At 41.6% G+C, this 23,879-nt stretch overlaps 1 protein-coding gene across 1 annotated transcript in view; it reads left to right on the plus strand.

Moving 5' to 3' along the window:
• The window catches only part of ITPR2 (inositol 1,4,5-trisphosphate receptor type 2), a 239,252-nt gene that overhangs the window by 138,226 nt on the left and 77,147 nt on the right, over positions 1-23,879 (plus strand). Inside the window, 2 exon segments of the mRNA XM_032688283.1 lie at positions 21,617-21,725; positions 23,319-23,506. Of these exon segments, the coding sequence (XP_032544174.1) occupies positions 21,617-21,725; positions 23,319-23,506 (297 nt within the window).

Genomic DNA, 23,879 nt, shown 5'->3' on the forward strand with positions numbered 1-23,879 from the left:
AATGCCCATTCTCCTGAAAGAGGAATTCTGGGTCAAGGTCAAAAATCTGCAGCCCAAGGAGGGGCAGTCCAACAAAAGACAAAGCAGAGGAACTTGTAGGTAGCACTGTCCCCTACATACAGGTGCTGATGCCAAGCGTGGGTGGAGTGGCTTGCAGCTTCCAAGTCAGCAAGCCGGGTGTTGGTAGGAGACTAGCACAAGCTGGGGTGTGTTAACCCCACACTCCTCCCAGCACTCGGCTGTGATCCCTGGCTGTTACACCTGTGGGGATGCACACCTGGAGATGGTGACACTGGTGGGGACTCCCTTGCCTGGAGGGAATCTGGCCCTTGTCTTTGTCACATGGGCAGGAGCATGTTTTATCCCCAACAGCCAATATATATCCATTATTAATAGCGCTTGCCTTGTTTGTGGAAAATCCCTCTGGGTGTCACTGAGGATGTTCCAAACCCACCTGGACGTGTTCCTGTGTCACCTGCTCTAGGTGACCCTGCCTTGGCAGGGGGGTTGGACTGGGTGATCTCCAGAGATCCCTTCCAAGCCTAACAATTCTGTGAGTGGTACCTGGTGCGGTAAGTACACACCAGATAGGAGAGGGCTGCTACCCAGACCCCACCACACGTGCTGGGCTGCTCAGTAGGGTGAAAGCCAGGCACGTTTGGGAGTAGCACATGGAGTAACAGCGACTCGAGCCCCAGATGCCGCGGCAGGTGCTCGGTGCCCCAGGTGTGCGCGGCGGATGCTCTGGGCAGGGCGAGCCTTGCCGGGGGAAGGGATGCGGGGATGCAGGCGAGTGCAAGGCGCCGCGTTCCACCTTTAGTGTTCGCCACCCTGCTGTAATCGCCTTTGCCCTGCCAGCGATTTAATGAGCTGTTTGTGCATGTGACCGCGGCGCATGTGAGCGCTGCGGGGGTTATGTAATGGGCGCAGTGTCTGGCTCCGGGAGGCGGCCCCGAGCCCGCAACCGGCTCGGCCCCGCCGTGAGGGAGCCGATAAATCGCTCCCGCGGATCCGGCGGGGATGTATTTGCATGGCACACGCATCGCCGCGACGCCGAAGGGAGCCGCGAATTGCGCGTTATGTAACGCGGCTGGAGCGAAGGGAAGCAAAACAAGTCTCCCCTCCTTCCCCGCCCCCCCCCCCCCCCCCCCCCCTCGCCAAAACATCCTGGAATAGTCCCCGCCTGCTTTGCCGCTGCCTCTGGAAGGGATTTGGCGGGCAGCGGAGGTGTCTCCCCGGGTTTGTGGGTGATGGATTTGGCAGAGGATACTGGAGTGCGGGCGCTGAAGTTTGGGCGTGCAGGTGGCCTGTGAGGAGTTTCCATCCATTGTTTTGTGTTGGAGACTCCCCAGTGGCATTGCACAGGGGTGCCTGTGTGGAGCTGCCAATGTACTTGCCATAAACCTCTCGCCTTTTATCCAGTTCTCTGCAAAAGAGAAGGTCCTGTGACTGCAGGGAGGGGGGAATACCACCAAATGTGGAGCAGCTGGGGCAGTTTATAATTTAAGCAACAATTTTTATTAATAACCAGCTGAGGGACAAATTGATGTAACAGAGCTGAAAGACAGAGAAGTGATTCCCCCCATCTCCACCCTGCCACATTCACCCCATCATTCCTCCAAAGTAAGATTTGAAATCCCATCGTTCCTCCTCTGATGGAAGCTAATGTTCATTTTCTTGCCCTTGAAAAGAACAATAGTGCTGCCCAGGAGCTGTGAAGAAACCAAACCCTCCAAAATTTTGAGGTGTATTAAATCTTCCCTGCTTTCTAAGGGCCGGAATATACTGCTTACACGCAGTCTGATTGCATGGCAGTCAAAACATTTTCTTCTTAAACATTTCCCCTGCCACCACTACAGTAAGAAAATAGCCATTTATAAAGCTGTGCTTGCAACAAAATCCAATGCTGTTTGATAAGATCAGGTATCCTGGCTGTGCATTTGGGGAATATTCAGCAAATAATATCACTTTATATGATACACATTCTATTATCCTGTATTTCCAAGAGGAAGTTATTGTTGGACTTGGGTTTTATATTAATAGGCATCACAAAATAGTATTTTTTTTCCCTGGTGCTTAGAGATTTTTCTCTTCATTTCTGTTGCTTTTCCTCTATTCTTTCACTTCACCTTTCTATACAGAGTGAACATACCCATGTTTAAATATACATTATAATGTATAGTTACATAACCCTGTCTTGCAAAGCACTGAAAAAATGATCCCTGGCTTTATCTTCTCTTTTTTAAAAATAACAGGTTTTGTGTATAATCTAGCACCATCAAAAGACAGAGGAAGGCATGCTGCAGCTTCATAAGGATGGTTTTCCACAAATCAGAACAAAAATAATAGAAATTATGCCCCAACAAATATCATATGCTATGCTTTTGCTAGCCAGCAAGTCTTAAATCCATGTGTTTGCTAACGAGTGGATACTGACTTTATTTAATGAGTTGGTGATGCAGTTGGTGACTGCTCATTATCATCAGAGAATTTAACTTGCTGCAGCAACTCAGAAAATAAATTAGTGTAGCTCAGACTCTGGACTGTGCTGTGGGTGAAATGAGAACTTTTCCTCTCTGCAGCTTTATCAGTCTTTGGTTTTTCCTGCTTCATATTAGCCATTCTGAGCTGTATTGCAGATCCTTTAACCATCCATTGCTAATCCATCCAAGGAAGTGGTCCCACACCCCACCACTCCTGAGCAGAGGCAGCGCCCAAACAGGTAAACAGATTCAGAGGTCTTGACAACTGGAGATGCACAACATGCTGGCTCTCAGAATAAAAGACCGTTCTCCCAAGCTGTGGTGAGAGAATATTAGGACTCCAGTTATCACCTAACAAGGCATTACAGGAGATAAAGGAGCTCTAGAGGTATGGAAAGCTCTAACTACAACTTGAGCAGGTCAGGTTGCTTATGAACGAGAGCCTGTCAGGAGTCCTGGTACAGTGTTGGACTGGCCAAATGAAAACACCTTGTTCAGATACCACTCATGGAAAGAAAATACTGAAAATCTTCATGTTTTGCAGCCTACATTTTGTTGGGCTTCATTCCTTAGATACCAGTGTGCCCTCAGATCTGCGGGTGAGTAGATAATCAGAAGTACAGCAGATAAATAATAAGAATGAAATTTGGTTTATTTTGGAATGGTTAGAAATCCAGTGTCCCTCTAGGGTATAAATACAGTAGAAGAGGTTTCGTGTGTTTGTGTTTCAAGACAAAAGTTCTTTATTCTTGGAATATACAATTAAAGAGAAAACTGATTCATTTGCTCCCTCCCTGGTGCAGTTTTAGAATCTGGTTCTGATTGCTGGTGCTTGGCTGCTATCAGGATTTTTACACAGTGCTGGAACTCAGAGATGTATGTAGTGAAAATTTAAAGCTCTGTCGACTTTTGGAAATGTTCACCTGTTTAGGAAAAAAAAAAAAAGGAGCCAACCTACAGAGAATTTTAAAAATAGCCCAAGTCCTCCTGGAATTCAATTACAGATGCCTGCCAGCTGCTTCCCCTGCCTGGGACACGCATTTCAAGCTCCTCTGTTCCTCTGGATGCTGCTTGCAGGGGAACAGCCCGTGTGACATGACTGATGAACAGAGAGATTGGAGAGAGAGGTGCTGGGGTGTGGACCCCTGCCATGCCTCCATCCCACCTGCTGCTCGGGCTGTCCTTTCATAGTCACGATTTGAGCTGTGCGATTGTTGTACAATGTGGATACCGGCTGTGCGGCCACTGCTGGGACTGGCACTTTATTCTCATGCTATGTGCAATGACTTTTTCAAAAGCTTTTTATTTAGCCCCTGTAGCAATGTGTCTTACAAAAAAAAAAAAAAAAAAAAACCACCAAAAAAACCATTATAAGAATCCCATCTCCTTGGATCTGTATTCTGGCTGAGTTCACAGGCACACATCATGTCCCCCATTTGCTAAAACACTGAAGTGCAGACCCTGAGCTAAACTGCAGGGTTCATTTCCCCTGAAAATATATGCAGATTGTAATATATTTGCCCATAAGTGCCTGTGCTGGATTCTCCCATAATATGGATGCTGCCCTTAAGCAATTGTTGCCAAAGTTGTCATGCAAGGCCAGAAGAAAAAAGCAAAAAAAAAGCAGAAAAAAAAAAAGGGCAAAAAAAAAAGGGCAACCCCCTCAAACTGTGCTTACTTATTAAATTACATGTACTGCCTTTTGTTGTGTATCATCTTTTTTGGTCTGGTTGCAGATGATTCAGCTGTCCAGTTCCAGGAGAACATTTTCCAGCAATGTAGTTTGGATGTAATCCTCTTTCTGGTATTGTCCTGTTTTACCCCCATAGGCTTTCTGAGCGTGTGTGCCCGTCTGTGTGTGGCAGTGACAGGAGCTTTCCACCCAGTCTAGCTGTCTGCAGGATCTCACTGGTTCTCTGCTGCCTTGCTCTCTTGGGTATCGTTTTACTCTTTGATTGGGAAGAATATGGTTTGAGGGTTTGTGGCAGAAATTCATTTACTAATTCATAGGGGAGAGAAGTGGGGGAGGGGAGGAGAAGGAAGGGAAATAATTCTTTGGTAGAGAACAACAATCCTCCAAGGACATAGTTACAGCATTTCTTGTTAAAGTACAATGTGTCTGTTTTCAAATCGTGCAGAAAATGCAGGGATTCTGTGGCTTAGGCTGTTGCCTACTTTACACACAGCTATGATGCAGATACAGCTGTTCTGAGCTGAGCAGTTCCCTGCTTGATGTCTGGTCCCACTGATTTCAGGAGACAGTTCTTACTCACAGGTCTTCCCATGCTATGACATGGCTGCCTGAGAGCTGGAGACATGGATGCCTTGTTTGGTTTGAGATTTCTCGGTGATTTTTAATTTTGGTGCAGAGATCCCAGCAGAACTGATTTTAATTAAGAACCTGATCCGTAGCTCTTACATTTAACGGTGGGATGTGCCTGCTTACAGTGTGCAGTGCTGCCCTGCCTTGGGGATCCCTAGGCTAGCTCCAAATTAGCTCATTAACTAATTTCACTGGCAGAACTGTGCAGCTTCCCTTTCTGGTGCTGCCTTTTTTGTGTTTTCTGAGGTTCCTCTCTGTAGTGTTGCACAGATGCACCCACAGCCTCTCGTGAACTGAGGTCACATTTGATTTGATGTTAAAATCAAGCAGTTCTCTTGCTGTTTGATATGTAGATTTATTTTTTTTCTTCATAAGATTTTAAGTCAGGTCGATGCTTCCAAATTTTATTTTTAGAGGAGCCTGATACCTGTGTGATAAACATGGTGAAGCTGGTGTCTGAGAAGTGGAAGTGCACACAGCAAGTCCGTGGAGCTGACAGATTTCAAAGGGCTGTAGATGGTTGTGTAAGCCACTAGCTTGGATGGTTTGATGTAATGCTGTTTCCAGACAGTGTGGGGATTGCATGTGCCAGTGCTGTGTGTTGCCAGACAGAAACCACAGCGATTCACCCTCAACATAATTACCACCTACAGCAAGGCTAGCAGCTTTTAAATGAGGAGGAGTGGGATTCTTTATCTAGGAGTTTATCCTTTATCAAGGAGTTTATGTCTTGCTGTAAATCCACCTAATCTCTTTATTAGAAGGGCAAGGAATAGTGACAAGCCTCAGCCAACATTGCACATAATGAAGTATTTTTTAAATAATCTCTTTGATGTTAAATGTAGTATAGGCAGAGTCCAGAAAAATCAGGTGGCACTTCTTACAGTGATGGTTTTGGCCGTACAGCAAAGCTTCTGTTACATGGGAGGCTTTAATGTGCATTTTCAGTACCTCGTTTCCTTCTATCTGGATGCAAAGATTAATATTATTCTAAGTATAGCTCTAACCACTTACAGGCTTCTTTAGGATGGTTGTTTGTTTAAATTACTGGGGAACGTTGTTAGAGGGGAAAATACTAAGTTAAAAATTTGTAATTAATACTTTTTTTCCTTTTCTTACCTACTTTACTAATTCCTCTGATTAATATATTAAGAATCAAGCTGTCTTATGACTACAGAGGTTGCTTGCACGTGGATGTGGGGGGTTGTATCCATCATGAAAAAATAGATACTTGGGATTTGATTGTTTTGCTGTGCTGGTAGGAGTAACATGTCAGGGGAATGTAAGGTGGCTTCCTTTGCACCTGATCCAAATCCCATTAAAGCCAGTAAAAAGATTTCTAATGTTATTAGACCCATGATGGGATCACTCCAGCCACACTTCCCTCGTTCCCTTTCTGCTGGCATTGCCTGTGCAGTGTTCCCTGTGGGCTGGTGTCTGTATTCCCTTCCTTTGTGTTAAGAAAGGATCAATCATAACAAGTAGGAAGTTTTCTACCCCTGCCCACCAAATAACTGGTTTAAAGGTTTCCCAGTCATTGCACCTGCTCCTCAGTTGCAAAGCTCAGGTACCTGTAGTAGAAATGTTGGTGGGGAGAGCTGCATGGGGACCTGAGCACCCAAACAAGCCAAGAGGGCCCTTGGCACTGTGTTGCTTTCAAATCTGCCTACTTAGTTTGCAGATAGAATCAATTACTTTGCCATTTATGTGATCTATATCATTCTTTCTTGTAATTATGGGCACAAAGAAAGCCTGATATTGAAGAAGTGGTCTCCTGTGGCACAGATCAAGGGTATTAGCCATTTGGATGAAGGGAGCTTAGTTTTTGCTTGTGCCCCTTCTGCATTTGTACAATGTGTTCCATGAAGGCTGAAAGATGGTTCTGTGCTAGGAAAAACTTAGGGTGCCTTCAGTGCAAAATTTATTACAGCATACAGGAACACACCCACTGACAAAAATACTTGACAGAGCGTGAAAGGAGTCCACTCTCCTCTGTTAGGTCTGCAAAAAGTTGGAGGAGTACATGCTTATGAAACATTGTGGGTACAGCACATCAGTGTTCAAGTGAATCTTATGAGCTGAGTGCACCTGACAGTCACACCTGTCTGCCCCCCTTGTCAGCTCCAAGTTCCCTGCTTCCTTCTTAGCCTGGAATTTTCAGCTCTCCCAGCACATTGTTTGTGCCTTATGGAAGGCTTTGACCATTACAGCTTTGCACTAAATACATCTGTAATCGTGTTGTAGAAGGATCTTAATTAGAGTTGTAAAAACACCTCACTCAATCCACGTGAGCTCCTGGTTGTGCAGTAGTTGATACGATCATCAATCTCCTTGAGGTGGTTTTTTGCATCCCCTGAAATGTAACCCTGGCTTCACCTGCACCTGAATTTCTTTTGTGTGTAATTTAATACCAAAAGCAGGAAAAAGCATCTCAAGTGATTTCCTGTGAACCTTTGCTCAAGTGAAGGAGGAGACAGATGCCTTAAAAATGGTTGACTGTTGGATCAATAGATCAGATTGTTTGGTGTCCACGAGTGAATTCTCTTTTGCCACTATTGGATACAGTGGTATGAAGCAAATTTTCTTTTCTTGAGGCTGTCTGTCTGCCAGGTGGAGTGGTAGTTAGGCCAAGAGATGGACTTGCAGTTGTGAAATCTGTGAAATCTATGGCCTCTCTAGACTGCTGAAGACGTTCAGTAGGCACACAGCTCGCTACCCAGCAGGCACATTTAGCATCTCCCCACAAAGACCTGGTAGTTTTTGAAGGATGTGGGAATACATGGTAATATTTCATGTCAAAGAGCTTTATTGCAGTCAGTATGTGATGCCATAAACCCTGTGGTAGATGTTTACAGAGTAACTTGTGCCATTAAAGGGAAACTTGAAAATAATTGAGTTTTTCTGACTCTGACTACATCATCTTCTGCCTGTGCTGTGTTGGCCCAAGTTTGAAGTCCTAATTTAGCTGAAACTTTAGGCAGGAGGACAATATTCTGAGGCAAGCTGTCTACCTGCAGGTCCCATTATCATCAGGAGTGTAGCATCTTTCAGGAGCAGACTGTAAATTAAGGCCTGCAAGATCTGGCCATGTCCTCCCAGTCCTGCTTTTGTCTTTTGCCTTATGATACGAGATTTATATTTGTGTCACGAAACAGACCATAATGGTTATCTCAGAACTCATTGTTATTTTGCAGTGTTTTTATGAGGCCAGGAGCCTAATGCTGCGAAGTTGTTTGTAATGTTAAGCTTCTACACCTAAAGCAGTGAGGTATCCATGGTAACTGTATTGCCTGTACACAGTCCCCTGGCTGCCTTTTCACACAGGTCAGAGAACGAACATTCCCAGATACTGGCTCAATTTAATCTGCCTTAAACATCAGATATTTTTAAAAAGACACTGGCTCTGACTTTTTTTTTAATAGAATTCATCTTAAATCAGCCATTTGAGCCTCTGCATTCTGCTAGTGAGAAGCAATATAAAAAACCTCTGCCACTGTAAATATGTCTGTTGCTCAGACCTATTCAAATTAAACCTAAGTCTTGTGCTGAAAATGTTAAAGGCTTTGCAGCAAGGAAATTCCAAGTTAAAGTTTCTACTTCACACTGAAGAAACATCCTAATGGGAAGTTTACAATATACAGTTTCTACGTCCTCTGTCAGTACTTGGTATACTCAGTTTCCTTTGACTTCTCTTGTAGTTAAATCTAAGATTAGACTCCAAAGATTATCCCACTTCTTTCCCGATCTTCTTGTTGATATGCAGAATATATGTTCATAGCTTCTGTTCTAATCTATAATGACTTTTTGCTGTTGTCTGAGGTACTTATCTGCATATTCCAAAGCCTGAGGAAAATTCTTGGCAAAACTGGATGCTGTGCTTGGAACTTTTTTCATCTGCCAGCCTATTTCCATTTGCAGCTTTTCCTGCCTGTTTTTTTGGATATCATTTTGCTTCATCTTGGTTTGTTCTGTCAGTTCCAATGCTTTTGCTGTAGTGAATCATCAGGTATGTTTCTTCTGAGAGTTTGGATTAGAGATTCAGGTGTGGAGGAGGAGGAGGAAAAGGCCCAACTTTTAACCAGATGCTTCTTTCCCAAATGCTTGCTTTGCCCTTTTCCAGTCTCTTCCAGAGCTGCTTTGCTAAACAAGGAGGGATGATTACCAGAGTTACTGAGGGGGAAAAGCTACAAATCAAGTGTCACATGTATTATAATGTGTCATTGGCACAGCCAGGGGACAGGGAGGAAAAAGGCAAATTCAGTGGGGACAAGAATGAAGAAAAAAGATGGAAGACAGCAAAGCAGGAGAGACAAAATCCAGATCCTCTGCTGGTCTTCCACGTTGTCCCTTCTGCACTATATAAATCTGTCAAGATTTTGGCTGTCTCAGCAGCTCAGGGTGCCACAGCTAGAATACTAATACTTGCTTCTACAAATAGTGAATTTTAGGCCAGAGAAGGACATTAAGGATGTAGGTGGAGGCATCTGTGTGACACTCAGTCCTTAGCAGTCAGAAAGCCATTTCATCATCAAGGGAACTCACAGGGAGACAGAAAGGCACTAATATGTATAGGAAACCAATTTATGTAACAAAGTCTTTGCGAAGTTGTAATTAATTAAAGGAACTAAATAATGGTGACATTCTGGTCAGTGTTATTTAGGGCTAAATGAGGGATCTGGTGTTCATAGGCTGTCATCAGTGGGGAAATCTGATGCTGTGGCTGTCTCAGCCATGCAAAGACATTCTTATGTGTCTTGGAGGATGAAGTATTTTGGACATAGAAGAACATCTGTAGAAGGGAGAAGGAGAGTTTGAAGAGTCACCTGGCTGAGCAAGGGAGTGTGGGTAGCCAGCTCAACACCAGCAGAATGTCTCTCTGAAGAAGGGAGCATTGAGCTTCTCTCCAAGAAGCTGCCCTTTGTTCAAGAGCTAAAGTGTTTCTATTCGCCATCATTTTTATATAAACCATAGTATTTTGCTAAGCAAAGGTGAAGACAAGATAAAATGCAGACCTTTTTCTTGCTGGGATTTTAGTAATGTACTCTCTTGCTATGGCAGTTCTGCGTTTTGCCTGTTGAAGTCAGGGTTCAAGCTGATATTTTGGGTCACTATAGTGCTCTGCTCTGCACGTCTCCTCATCATAAATGTCATAAAACCCATTTTTCTCTTGAATCTACATCAGATTGCACTGGTTTCTGGATCCAATACAAGTAGACTTGGTACACTTCGTGTTGCCTTTTAAACACACGGGGATTGCTAAAGAGGGTCAGACCAGAGGATTAAGAGTGTTTCTTGCTGTGTGGCCATCACCAGATGCCTCACAAGGTCTAAGAATCCCCACTGTAGGCAGAGTTGAAGTTTTCTATTCTTCCTGAAGCCTTGGGATAATCCTTAACAGTAAGACCATAAATCTGTGGCCCCTAAAGCAAGAGATTTTGTCTTCTTTCCCATAGTTGTTTTTTTAACATTTGCTATTGTAACTGGTTTTGCTTGTTGTCTATAGAAATGCCCAAATCCTCTTCTGAGTCAAATTCTTGCCCTCGGTGACTTCCCATGGTAATGAGTTTTCTGCCATCTAAGTGGGATAATAATTATTTCTTTATTACTTTTTCATTTACCATCTTTACATTGCGTTGGAGACCACTTTTTGTGTGGGAGAGGAAAGAGGAATTCCCAACCTCCCTGTCTCCTCACCATTCATGCTTTGCTCTACTTTTGTCACATCTTTCCACCTCTTTTCTTAGGTGAGCAACGCCACAGTTTTTCTACACCTTTGTGTGCTCCCAGCACTTCTCTGAGCCTTCCAGGAAATGGCAACTTAGATGAATCTGTGTCATTGATCTAACTTAGAGCTCTAACTTTGCCTATACTATTTCCCACCCTGCTCAATGTTTTAAGAAGGTTTTTTTTGCTAACTAAATGCAGCAACAATGCTGCATTCAGAGCAGAGGATTTTACTAAGAATCAGAATAGCCTGAGCAAGCAGTTAGGTAGCCCCTAAAACTGTTGGTGGCTTTTGTTTTGCATTCCCTCGAAGCACTGCCTGGCTGCCATGTGTGTACAGTTTTAATTCCCACTTACTGGAGCTTTAAAGTTCATCTTGGTTTTCATGAGGCTGTTGAGCCCTAATGTTGGGATGTTGCATGGCATTTATCAGAGAGATGTCATTAGTGGGGATACCAGTCCTCTTGAAACACAGTAGAAAAAAATTGCAGTTCCATGACTTCCAGAGCAGGTTTTCTGCAGCCTCACTGTTAATCTACGCTGTACTTAACAGCTCTAAAGAAGCAGATGACATTGTATTTCCATAGCTACATGCTGTGCATGTAGGAATGTTCCAGTGATAATATATTTCTCCTTGGAAGCAATAGACTTTTAGGCATTATAATGGCAACAGCTTCATACTGTATGTATGCTAAAATCTGTTATGGTGAAACAGCTAATGCCTATGTGCAGCAGTCTTATCTGGGACATAAATAACTCAGCAATTTTAGCAAATATTAAATATAAAGGGGCAATTTAGTATTATGGGTGAACAGCTTGCATATTAAATTTTATACAAACATGAATTTGTCTTTTAGTAGTGAGAATTTGAAAAGCTAAGACAGGCTCATGAAAATGTGTCTTCGTCTCCCCCTTGTCTCTATCTTTGAACCAACTGATTTAATTTCAAGCAAATTTCTGGTAATTTTTTTCAACCAGTTCTAGAGTGGCTTCAATTTTATTTTTTTTTTGTTCAAGCTAGAGGATAACTTTTTCCTGATCTTGGGAAAGTTAGCATTTAGAAATTGCTTTTGCTCCTAAAATAAGACAACAGCCAAGAAGCTATCGAGCTATTGCCATGACAGCCAATATGCCTCTGAAAGTTATTAAAAACAAAATGTTACTCTCTTAACAACATTTCAGTTTCATTCAGCAACTTTGGCTAATAGAAATAGTTTATGAAACTTCTGCTGCAGTGTTGCACAAAGTCAGAATTATTTCCATGGCAGTCTTCAAAGGATGTTATTAGGTTTATTTGTTTAAACTGATGAAATCTTAGACTCCAAGAGTGGAAAGCTAATGTTGGCCTCTAATTTAAAAGGGAGAATTGAGAACTGCTTTGGAAACAGAGAGGTTTTTCCTACTGAAAGATGCCTTCAAAAATCAGAATGCCTGTCTGTCACTTGGAAGAGAAGCTCTGTCACAAAAAGCTCAGATATGCCAGAAAAGACCAGCTCCAACACCAAGTCACTGCAAGTTTGTGAGTCAGGAGGTAGAAGCCAGGATAAACCCTGAATAACCTCAGAGAGGTGCTTATCCTGCTCACTTATTAATGACATTACTGGGACTTGAGATAGCTTGGCCTAACGCAGGGTCTGAACGGAGACCTGATTCCTCATGCCTGGGGAATGAACCTGCCAAGTGCCTTTTTTCCAGCCTCCTGAGCAATTCAGCGCAGGGGTTATCATAGAGCGCAACGCTGTGTGTCAACACAGCCTTTGCCAGGGCAGAAACAGAGCTCAGATCTTCAGTGATGATGTTTTAGTCATAAGATTATCCATTTCTTATACTTTATCGAGGGGTCCTTTCCTTTTAGTGTGACCTTACCTTGTAATCCTGTATTGCCATTAATTCTGAGTTACTTGGGGGTGGATTTGGTGCTTGAGGAAGAGGGGATGTGGCTCTTTGTGGTGACAGCCAAGTGTCAGCAACTCTGTCCTTGCTGAGAGTCAGCAGCAAGGATCTGAGCTCCTCTTGGCATGCACTATCAACAAATCTGCTGGAGGAGGTTGCTTAATATGTAGTTGATATTTACCACCCCTGGCAGTCGAAGTCAAATCAGGCTCCTAGAAATGATGAAACTACTTGGGTTTGGTTTCCTAATGATCGAAACCCCATCTACATATTTTAGTAGAGTTTAATTCTTTTTGTTTTATTTTTCCTGACTTTCTGGCTCTGGCCACAGAGATTTCACATTTCCAAGTACTATTCCCAGGACCAGGAGCACTAGAAATTAGCGGGGGTTGGGGTGGTTTTTGTTTTGGACTCTTTTTTCAATGTAAACTGGAATTCTCATACAAGCACATAACTCTAGGTGCTGAACTTAAAGTGCCAGCTATCATGAAAAGGATTATACAGTTGGGACAGTTGACATGAATAGAAAATTCCCAATCAAGTTTACTGGAAATTTATTTGAACTACTGTTTTTTTAAAACAGGGGAACATGAATTATAAATATTTTCAAATTATACCTGTCAAAATGGATAGCTGATAAAGCACCAGACTTGTGGTGTTGTCTAACTTTGCTCTACTTTTCTGTTAGTCTGAAACGCCACCTAATTTCATACGTACAGTGAAATCAGTGCGGCAGCTGGCTGTGCTCCAGGTGGGAATTGTTCTCCTCTGCTGAGAATTGGAGAAGGATGCAGCATTTTCTTTGCAGCACAGAGCAAAGGGACAATCTGCCTATGACTGCAGTTACCACTTAGGACATCTTGTGTTGTATCCTGACCCCATCCAGGCTGGTTTTTGGAGCTGATTTGTGCTCATTTTCCAGTGAGGTTGATGCTAAGACTATGTTTCCATATACGTAAATATATGTCTAAATATTGCTGCTGCCCTGAACTGCCACAGGATTGGCTTCCTTTCGCCATTCCTGTTTTTTCCTTAATGCCTGAAGTCCGAGAAATCATCAATAATTTGGTGTCTGTTTCCATCTAAGAATGCAAGAGGTGTTACTCAGAACCACGAGGTGTGGTGGTCATTTTGTCAGGCTGGTTTTTGAGGCAGTCTGGATACAGGGTTGCTGATCACTGTCAAAAGCACATCTGTAAATCATGGAAGGACAGGATCTGGTAGGTCCGTGTGTGGAATATCTGTGTACTGAAGATGATGGTATTTCAGGCAGGAATGAGTGACATTAGAGGAAAAATGGTTGGCTTTGATGAGGTCTTGGGCCAGGTTGGATGGGGCTAGGAGCAACCTGGATAGTGGAAAGTGTCCCTGCCCATGGCAGGGGGTTGGAACAAGATGAGCTTTAAGATCCCTTCCAACTCAAACCATTCTACAATTCTATGTTTCTGTTATCTTTAGTAGTAGACAAGGGTGAAGTTGAGAAATCAGTGGAGCTGGTGGTGGGTAAAAATGAGCAGGTGAAAACTGAAATAGAGAAGTGCCTCCTGAGCCAATTTGAAAGCCCTGAGCCAAGAGATGAAGATCCTGGCACATCTAATTCCAAACAGGACAGGCACTACATCTGCAGTTCCTCCCTTAGCTAGTAAATCAGATATCTGTAATGCTTTGGCTTCGAAGTTCACCATAACAGCAGCACAGTGAAAGAGAATGTCATGAAACTGCTATTTGGCCACTTGTGTTATTTTCCCCAACTACCTGTTTCAAATTGCTCATAAAACACCAAAGCCCAGTAGTGCTCATAAGTATTCATCTGGAAATTAAGTGTCTATTTCAGTAAATATCCACGTTAGGGCACTTATGGGTAAATCTTTTCCTTGCAGAACACGAGGAGTTCCACACAGAAATCCTGTTAACAAATAATAGGATTTGTGTGCATAACCCCCTGTGCATCACTTTGAAAGTTTACCCCCTGCAGCATAAGGGTTAGATAATTTTAGTCTTTGAAAATTATGCTTTTCAGATCTGGTCTTTTCCTCCAGTATGTTATTGATGATGCAGTCATAAATGCTTCTGAATAATCGTGATCAAATCTTACATTGTTTTCTTTCAGTGGTGGAGAACTTGGGTTATTGTGTTTCTCGATGCTTTGTCTTGTACCGGGGGAAGTTGCAAAGGAAATATTACATAGGTGCAAACATGACCTGTTTTGTAAGTGCACAATTTATCACTATAGATGGAAACCCTGTCACCCAATGAGTAACAGCACAAGTGACAGATATAAACAATAATATTTGCCCACAGCAAAGCGCTGTTCACTCTCTATATAAATGCATAAGTATGTATGTAGAGATCTTACGTTTGGACAAAGAAATGGACATTTGACAGCTACTAATATTTTATGACCCAGTAGAAAAAAATTACACAATTACGAAATGAAACTGTAAGTTAAAAATGTTTTCTTCTCAAGCTAAATCTGAATGCCCCAATGCTGAGGTTTTCACTAATCCAAATAATTTTTCTCTCCTGCTGTATTTTTAGTGGAGACACTTTTTAGAGATACTGCCAAAAATCCCCTTGCTTTTAATACGACATTTTCCTCAGTTTCTTCAGGGTGCAAAATTGGCCAGTCACCAGGCAAAACCTGGTTTTCTTGCAATGTATCCAGTATCCTTTTCACTATCCATATTGAAAATAGACTGGCAATAACATTTGGTTTGAAATATTTTGGCACTTAAGCTTCCAGCTTTCTATGGAACCTGGAACTGCAAAGGAAAGAAGAATTAAAAGACTGCAAAAAAAATTAGCAACTGTTTTAAATCACTGTAGTTTGGTTTTAGAGAAGGTCACACTTGTGTTCTTTTACCTGAATTTCTGCACTAGCTACAACCTTGAGTTTATCAGTATTTGTGATTTAGGCAGTTTGTATGGAGACAAGTGGGATTACTCCCAGTTTTTGTGTAGGATTGAACAATGGCACATTTTAAATGTGGGGTGTCTCTGCTTAATGAGAGACAGCTGAGAGGTGTGGGTGGCCGGTTCTGCTCTCCGAGGAGAACTGTGTCATGAAGTCTGGTGCATATTTTGGGTTGGTTTTTTTTCTTTTCAGACTTGGATAAAAAACTTTTGCCTGGCAAAGTGCGTGTCTGCTCCTTCTCCTACTGAAATTGCTGGCAAATCTCTCGTTGATTTTAGTGGAAGCAGAACTGGACACCAGCTGGACCCAACCTCATATTTAAAAGTGCTTTTTCCCTGGGGTGCCCCAGCATGCAAATAACTCTGCTGTTGGGTGTCATGTTTTATTGGTGAAAATATATCACTTTCAACTATCAGTTGGCTATGAAAACATCTTGTTGCAAAAAAAGATCAAAACCAAGGAAAAAAGCTCACTCTGTGTAAAAACAAACAAACAACTCCCCAAAACAAACAACTTCCCCCAATTCGCGAGCCCCCCTGGAAGTTGCTGGCATCATGAAAACAGAAATTTTCCATTTTCTGGACATAATAGGAGTCAGGGCTCCGGGGCTCTCTTCCAAGCTCGTGCTTGTGCAACACCATGCGTGTGGTAGCTGTGGCCTCAGTTGATCCCTCTTGGAAATGAGGAGATGTCTGTGTCATCTTACATTTCAAGAGCAGGTTGAATCATAATTTAAAGGGTTATAAAACTTCCATGCGTGGTATCTTCACAGAAGCCACTTGCACAAAATTACTTCTCCTGCTGTGTTTTGTGTCCAAGAGAAATAAGGGAATAAAATAGTTTGAAAATGGGTGAAAAGCAACAACAACAACAAAAAATCATCCTGAAGCAGGCACTCAGACCAAGCAGTATAGGAATTTCATTTATAAATTATGAGAAGAAAATGTAGAGGGAGGTGTTTTTTAAACAGCCTTCATAGAAAGCCAGGCTTCTAACCTCATCTATATTTACTACAGGAAAAGGTGGCATGATGTCTCCATAGATTATGTGAGATGACATATTTTTGTCACCCAACTTGTTCTCCTAATGTAGACCACAAGATCTTCAAATAGTTTCTGTCTGAGAAGCCACCTAGTCGTGGTTTAGTAACTGCCAGCAGTACAGACTATCACACCTCTTCTTAAGCTGTTCCAATAGCTAAATGCCATTACTGTTATATAAAATAAAAATAAAATTCATAACCCACAAACTGAATAACCCAGCTGCCTCTACTTCTTTTCTAGTTGAATTCCTCCATCTTCAACTTCTCACCAGCATGTCTTGCACCTTTTATCTTTAGACTGAAGTCATCCATTGTCAGATTTCTTGTGTAGATAGTCAGAAACAGAGTTCATGCTTAGCCTGACTAGCTCAGTAGATAGAAAGCCTTGAATTTCTGATGAGAAGGCATGTTTTGTTCCCTAATCACTCTCATGGAGCTTCTCCAAGCCTAATCCAATTTGTCAGCATACTTCTTGAGTTGTGGACACCAACTTGTGGTGTGATATTCCTGCACTAATGTGCCCCTGCGTGTGGAGAAGTAAAATAGTCTCACAAATCCTACATAATTGCTCTTTTTCTCATTCACAGAATCGTGGGATTTTGGGAGTTGTCTTTTTTTTTTTTTTTTTGCTCCAAGACCTTTCATTCTTCCCCAAAGTCATGGCCTCCTAGAACAGAATCCTGCATTTTTTGATGTTCTGCATTTTATTGTTATTAAGACATACAGGGGTTTGGACATGATGAGGCTCATTTTGTTTGTGTCTAGTCAGTATAATGAATGATGCCTAAATTGTTACCAGTGACTTGACCTCACCACCTCATTCCCCCCCCTTTTTTTTTGTGTCCTTTCTAAACACTATTAATAATTATTTTCTGTATTCTTTTATTTCATTGGAAAAAAACCCGGGCAGACAATAAATATTTCGTGAGCTTGCCTATTAGAAGCCTATGCACTTGTTTATGATTTCTTGCTTTAAACTGCACACTGAATTCTGTCAATCTTTTACTTGTTAAGCCATTTGATAACTATCCTTGTGGGCTTACTTAATCAAAAATTTTGCCTGACAGGATTATGTCACACTGCACAGTTTATCAGACTTTACCAGAATGATATTTTCATTATTAGCAAAAGCAGAAGATAATCTTCAGAAGTTTCAGAAGGTCTGGTTTTGTAAACCTGTATTGAGGCAATTATTGCAACATGATGCCAGTATTAAAACTACCATCAGTTTATAGGAACTTCCTTTAATTTTCTGTTAATGGAATGCAAAATTAGCCATTTGTTTTCCCCCGAGTTCATATCAAACTTACTGCAGAGGGTTGGATATCAGTAAGAAGTGTAAAAAGTACTCCCATGCACTTTTAGAAAAGTAGCATTGCACGTGAGATTTCTCCCGGTTCTCTGCCATTTTATATCTGTTCCAAGCTTTCTGAAAATCTTTCTGAAAATCTGTATTAGTAGACCAGAGATCCCAGACAGTTCCTCTTTTATATGTGGCTGCAAATTATCTGCATGTAAAGATTTAACATACCTAATCTTCATGTATCTTCCTGGATTTATACTGAAATACACTCACAACATCCTCCATTGTATCACAGAAATGACTATTGGACATGGCTGCCTTTTCTGTGTCATCACTGGTAATCTGAACATTTCATTATTTTCATGTAAAGTTAGAACCAGAAGAGATCACCAAATCCTCTAGTTCAGCCTTCAGAACATCATAAATAGAATTCCAATTCCTTAAGAAGAGTGCAGAATTATTTAAGAGAACAGATAATTTTTGGCAGTGTAATACAGTGAGCTGGTGCTGATGCAGGTATCCACAATAAGCCTTAGGTATCTCTCTCAGCCATTCCTTCCTGGCACAGAACACCCCATCCTTGTGTGGAACCAGCCTTTTGCAGGCTCAGAGGAGTAAAGTGAACAAACCATTGTATTAAGGCATTTTAATCAAGTTTAGAGACCAATGAGTACAATATCATACGGACTGAGAAAACGTAATTTGTTTGTGTCTACGTGTTCCTATTGGAATAATTATTCCCTATTGGAAACTTTTGTCTGTCAATCCCTAGCTATTTAAAACTGCAACAACAATATCCAGTTGTTGCTTTCTTGTGCCCTCAGTCTTTACCCTAGCTTTTGTTAGGGACAATGCAGTGGTATTCATCAGTAACAATAAGACTGTTATGTTTCATTGTGTTTTTTCCCAAAGCTATACAATGTTCTAGCCATTATAGAAGGCTTGCAGTCAGCTGAGTGATGTTTACATGCCACTTCCATACCCTAATAAGAGGTATAAAAGAAAGTGTATTGTAGCCAGCAGGGGAGGGATTCAGCCTGGCAGGCGGGGACTTCTGCCACGTGTGGAAACGTAGTGGGGGAAGACAGCACTGCCCTGCCCAGTGTGCTTTTATTTCTGGCCTCTGCTTTAGTAACATGGTTATCGATAATAGCTGCTGCAAACTGCTTATTCATGCTGCTGCTGGGATCATTTGCTTTTGGGCAATATTAATTTTGTGGCTAGGCTAAGTTCACAAGGACATCAATGGCGTGGCTGTCTCGCTCGCCCTGGCAGCAGTTTGTCTGCATGATAGGCTCTTCTAGATGCGTTTTTTGGCATTCCCATAAAAGCATACCCAGACACCTATGCCAACAGGATCAGCACTTTTGTGGGAAGCGGGGTCTTTCCAGCTTTTTCTAGCATGGTGCCTCACACGGTTGCACGCAGGAGGTGACGGGTGCTGCTGAGATACATTCTTGGAGCATTTTTTCTGTGCATTTCTCAGCCCCGGGTTGCGTGGCTGGTCTTTTCTGCTCTTTGTAGTGGCAGCTGATTTCACAAGACTCATGGAAGTCATATGGTCATCACAAAGGGGAGGAAGATTCCAAGTTTGCAAGTGTGTGGGCTGAGCCCGAGGGCGCGTCTTTGGCACAGCTGTCAGCCAAAGCAGAGGTGCCACCACATCTCTGCTTCGCAAGCATGGTGTCCTTGACTCTTGACACTTTGGCTTCTGGAACTGTGACTGTTGTCTGAATTTATGGGAGGTTGAGAGAAGGAGTGAGAGAGAGCAGGAATCCCAATAATTAAGGCTTGCTTCTTGGAACAAGTCTGTGCCTTAGTTTGGTTATAGGGGAAGCAGGATTCCCCTTCCCATTGCAGATGGAAAAATATCTTCATATTCCTGCTCCTCCTGATGTCTCTGAAGGTAATGAGGCAGTAAGAGCTGAGATGTGCTCAGTTACTCGCTTCCAAGCAATCAGACCCCAGTGCTAAATCATTCAGTTTATTAGTCAAAAGCTTTTTCATGGTCTTAAACTCTCTTCTGGATAAAATAAAGGCTGTTTTGATTGAAAAATAAAAGCTTGTGACCACAGGTAGTATTCTTAACTATATATAGATGGCTTTTGGTGTTTCTTCCCATGACTGCACTGTGACTGTTTCTATAATTTACCATTAGTCATCCACAGACTGCAAAGATTGCTCGTTGAGGATGTTGACTCAAACTGAGTGGCTGATCAGGTGGTATGGCAAATGCCAGCCTTTCTGATGAAAAGATCTTGTCTCAAGGCAGTGCCCATTCTGGCTCAGGCCCTAGTCTGGACTTAGGAAGGGTTTTTGCTCTGTGATTCCATTTGTGTGATACAGTTTTATAATGGTTCCAGTGGGAACTTTTTTCCCCTCAATAATACATTGATCTTCTTCAGGACGCAAGGAAAACGAGGTTCACTGTCCTGTGAGACACTGGATTTTGGTCACAGCTGGAGACAGGATGTTGAGCAGGAGGAGCTGGTGCTCTTTGCAATGTCAAAATTGCTTATGAGCTTGGTTAGTCTACCCTGTCCATGTATGCAGGGTTAAACCCCACCATAAACCAGGCTGGGAAGGAATCTGTCTCTGTGTGAGCTCCTCAGAGACTTGTGATTCCTTGCCTCCCTCTGTAGTGTAGAGCACACTGGCTAAAGCTCACCAGGATAATCCACCTAATAAATTCCCTGGCACTGCACTACAGATGTGCAGGTGACACTTCTTATTTTTCTTGCAGCCCATTGTATTTATAGTTTTGGTATTTTAACATAGGCCTTGTATTTTTCTTAGCTGTTTGAGGGAAATCTGTACAGACTATTAACAAATTAAAACATCAGAATGTGAGAACTAGGAAGGAATGACTGGTTTGCGTTGTCAGGTGACACACAAAATCCTGCATTTTGGCACTTGTTTGAGGTGGACAAACTCGTTGTCTTTGAGGTCAGTGAAGCAGTGAAGCCCCACTGGGGCTCTTGGAAATACTGTTAAGTTAACAGAGAAGTGGGAGTGCTTCTGGTGCACACATTTTTTACATGTTTTTCTTTCATTAAAACCATTAGTTTAATAAAAGTAAGGAAAAAGTTGTTCCATTTTACTGCCAAGCTGTTCAAATTACCAGCTTCTGTGGTGATCATTGGAGGCCTTGTGTACTCTTTTCTTTATAAAATCTTAGGTTACAGATATGCCTACAGTTGTTGTGTCACCTCCTGCCTCCGTAAAGCTGAGTGTTGACTGAAGGTGTTCCCAAGAGACTGAAGGCAACATAAAAATGCCAAGTAATTGGTACCCCTGACTCTTATGTTCTGCAACACAAGACATGTTGGATTAAGTGAAATGAAAGGGAAGATCTTCAGAGAGCTGCATGCAAATTTTGACTGGTTGTGGTTTTGGAAGTCAAGGAACAAGGAGATACAGAGAATGCTTTTTAAACTGTTCTATCAAATGTCACATATCTGTTTAAATATTTCATGTGATGTGGCTTCTTTCAGACAATCAGCTGGATTATCTGAGATCAGAGAAAAGGGAGTGATACTACTCAGCTGCAGAAAATAGGAAGAAAGTACTGCCATGGCAGCGTAGGGCACAGACACAATGACTGCAGAGTGTTGGCTATTTATGGAACTTGTTTCAATATACACATCTTACAGATAGCCAGTCAGAATTATTGAGGTGGAGGTATTTTATTTGTAATCAATAACTTTAAAAGAAACTTAAAAGTTTATACAACACTGTTTTGGAATTCTTCCCATGGGATTTGTTAGGTAAGACCATTAGATGTTTGTTTTCCGGACAAATTTACTATTTGTGTGCTTCCTAATTATAATGGAAAGACCTAATAAATTATGTATCTATGTTAAACAGCTTGCTTTTCAAACAAAGGAAATTGGCCACAACTCTAATTTCTTCTATTTTTATCTTTCTCTTAAAGGGCAACACTTTAAGGAAAATACTCCTCTATCGCTACTTTAAAGGGGAATATGGAAGTGGTATGAATGGGCCCCTGTCTGCCAGCTACAGCAAAACTGCACAAGTGGGAGGTAAATCAACACAGATCATTTCAAGACAACAAAATTAGCAGCATCATTTTTTTCTAATAGGCACACTGGAAGTGCTCCAGTGATTCAGCTGGTAAATAAATACAAACGTGTTCTATGATCAGTTAGAAGAGAGGTAGTAGCAGACTTTTCCTATTTTTAAGTTGCATGCACTTGTCTCAGATGGCTCCTGTGCATTTCATAGAATCACAGAATATGCTGAGGTGGGAGGGACCCACAAGGGTCACAGGACGTTTGGAGGTACCAAAGTAGGTACCAGTAAATCACCTTTCAGAAATTCAGCAAAGCACAAAACATTTGAATAAAGATGTTGCTGTTTCTGGAAGCTTAGCATTTTTTTTTACAATTCTAGACCCTTTATTGATATATGAAAAAAAAAGGTATAAGGAAAAGCTTCTTGCAAAAACACTGGTTGGACAACGGAACAGATCTCCCTGAGAAGCTGTAGGATGTGTCAGTTCTTGTTACAACTGGACAAGACTGATGAACCTGCTCTAATTACCTTGAGCAGGAAGTTTGAGCAGATGGTCTCTGTAGGGCCATTATAACCTAATTTTTTTGCATTGTTGTTATAGAAGCCACAGGAAGTTACTATAGGATGGTTTCTAAGAAAACCCAAAATAATGCATGTCATGGGAAAAGAGACAGAAGTTGGGTACAGAACCAGGTCAAATTTCAAATGTTACCTAACTGTTCCTCCGTGGCTGTTTCAGTGTAGACACTGGAAGTGTTTAGTTTTGATATCCTGCACACCAAATTTTGCTCCCTAACAAACAGGAGAGTAAAGACTTACTTGATTTACTTTTTTTTTCTTTTTTTTTTTAGTTCTGTCTTTAAAAGTTGTGTGTCATCACAAACAAAGCCTACACGATTTTAATCAGATTAATCAAAATAGTACTGACTGATTAAAGCAGTACTGTATTTTTCCTAATGAGGTGGACACAGTTATATCTTTATAGAAGGAAGTACAGCAGGAAAGATGATAATCTGTGATAATAAAAGATGGTTGATTTAATGAGCTAATGCAATTCAGCAAGATTTCTTCAACCCACTCCTTTACTTTGGATTAACTCAGGTCTCTGTTCTTAAAGAACGTCATCATGATGTTAATGATTTAGGAGTTTTGATGGCAGCAGCACTTGGCTAGAAGGTCGTACCCATAACCAGAATGGATTTAGCAGGACACAGTCTTTGTGTAGATTAGGTCTGAGATGGAAGAGCAGATTTAAAAGTGGTCTCAGAGCGCTGCCCATACTCACAGTTTGGTGTGTGCAGCAGTGGAATTCAAAAAGGGCTTCGGTGAACAAAATGGTGTAATTTCCAACTTCCTTATTGTCTGAATATCATGAAAGAACAATGTTTTGGGGACTTGTTTTATTGCTTATTCTTAGAGCCCAACATTGCAGTTTCATACAAAAATCTTGGTTTTTTTTATCAGGGGGAATTTTACCTGAAAGAGAATTTCAAAATGAAATTTATTACATTGCTATTATGTGCATTATTACTACTGATAGATACCCTTCCATGTCCATGTGTGAAACCATCGTGAATGGGATGTCTTTGTCTAATTTGCAGGTGGATTTTCGGGACAAGACTCAGATAAATCTGGGGTGACCATGTTTGATATTCAGTGCCTTCTGGATAAAGAAGGTGCCTCGGAACTGGTTATAGATGTCATAGTAAACACCAGGAATGACAGGATTTTCTCAGAAGGCATTTTGCTTGGCATTGCGTTGCTTGAAGGTGGAAATACCCAAACACAGGTACTTATTTAATATCCTTATTCACATATTGATTTTCAGAAGCACGTAGCCTGGAGACAAATAGAAAGAACCTTTCTACTGTGAGTTCTGTGAAAAGCTTGTCACTGTAATACAAAGGTAAATATGCCCTATTGCTATGCAATATCTCATAGTGTAGACTCTTTAACAGAAGAAAATGTTTTTCAGCTGTCCCTTTCTGTGTGCTTCTTTTAATCTGGTCTTTGCCATGTGAGCATTGCCTCAATTTATTTTATATCACTCTTTGTAAAATTAAAAATAACAGTGCTTTTAAGTATATAATGGCAATAAAAATATTTTCTGGAAACCTTCAGGGACATTTATCAAAATCTCCAAAGAGAGCAAAACTGGTCAT

The sequence above is a fragment of the Chiroxiphia lanceolata genome, chromosome 5, assembly GCF_009829145.1.
Source record: "Chiroxiphia lanceolata isolate bChiLan1 chromosome 5, bChiLan1.pri, whole genome shotgun sequence".
In the NCBI taxonomy this organism is placed as follows: Eukaryota; Metazoa; Chordata; class Aves; order Passeriformes; family Pipridae; genus Chiroxiphia; species Chiroxiphia lanceolata.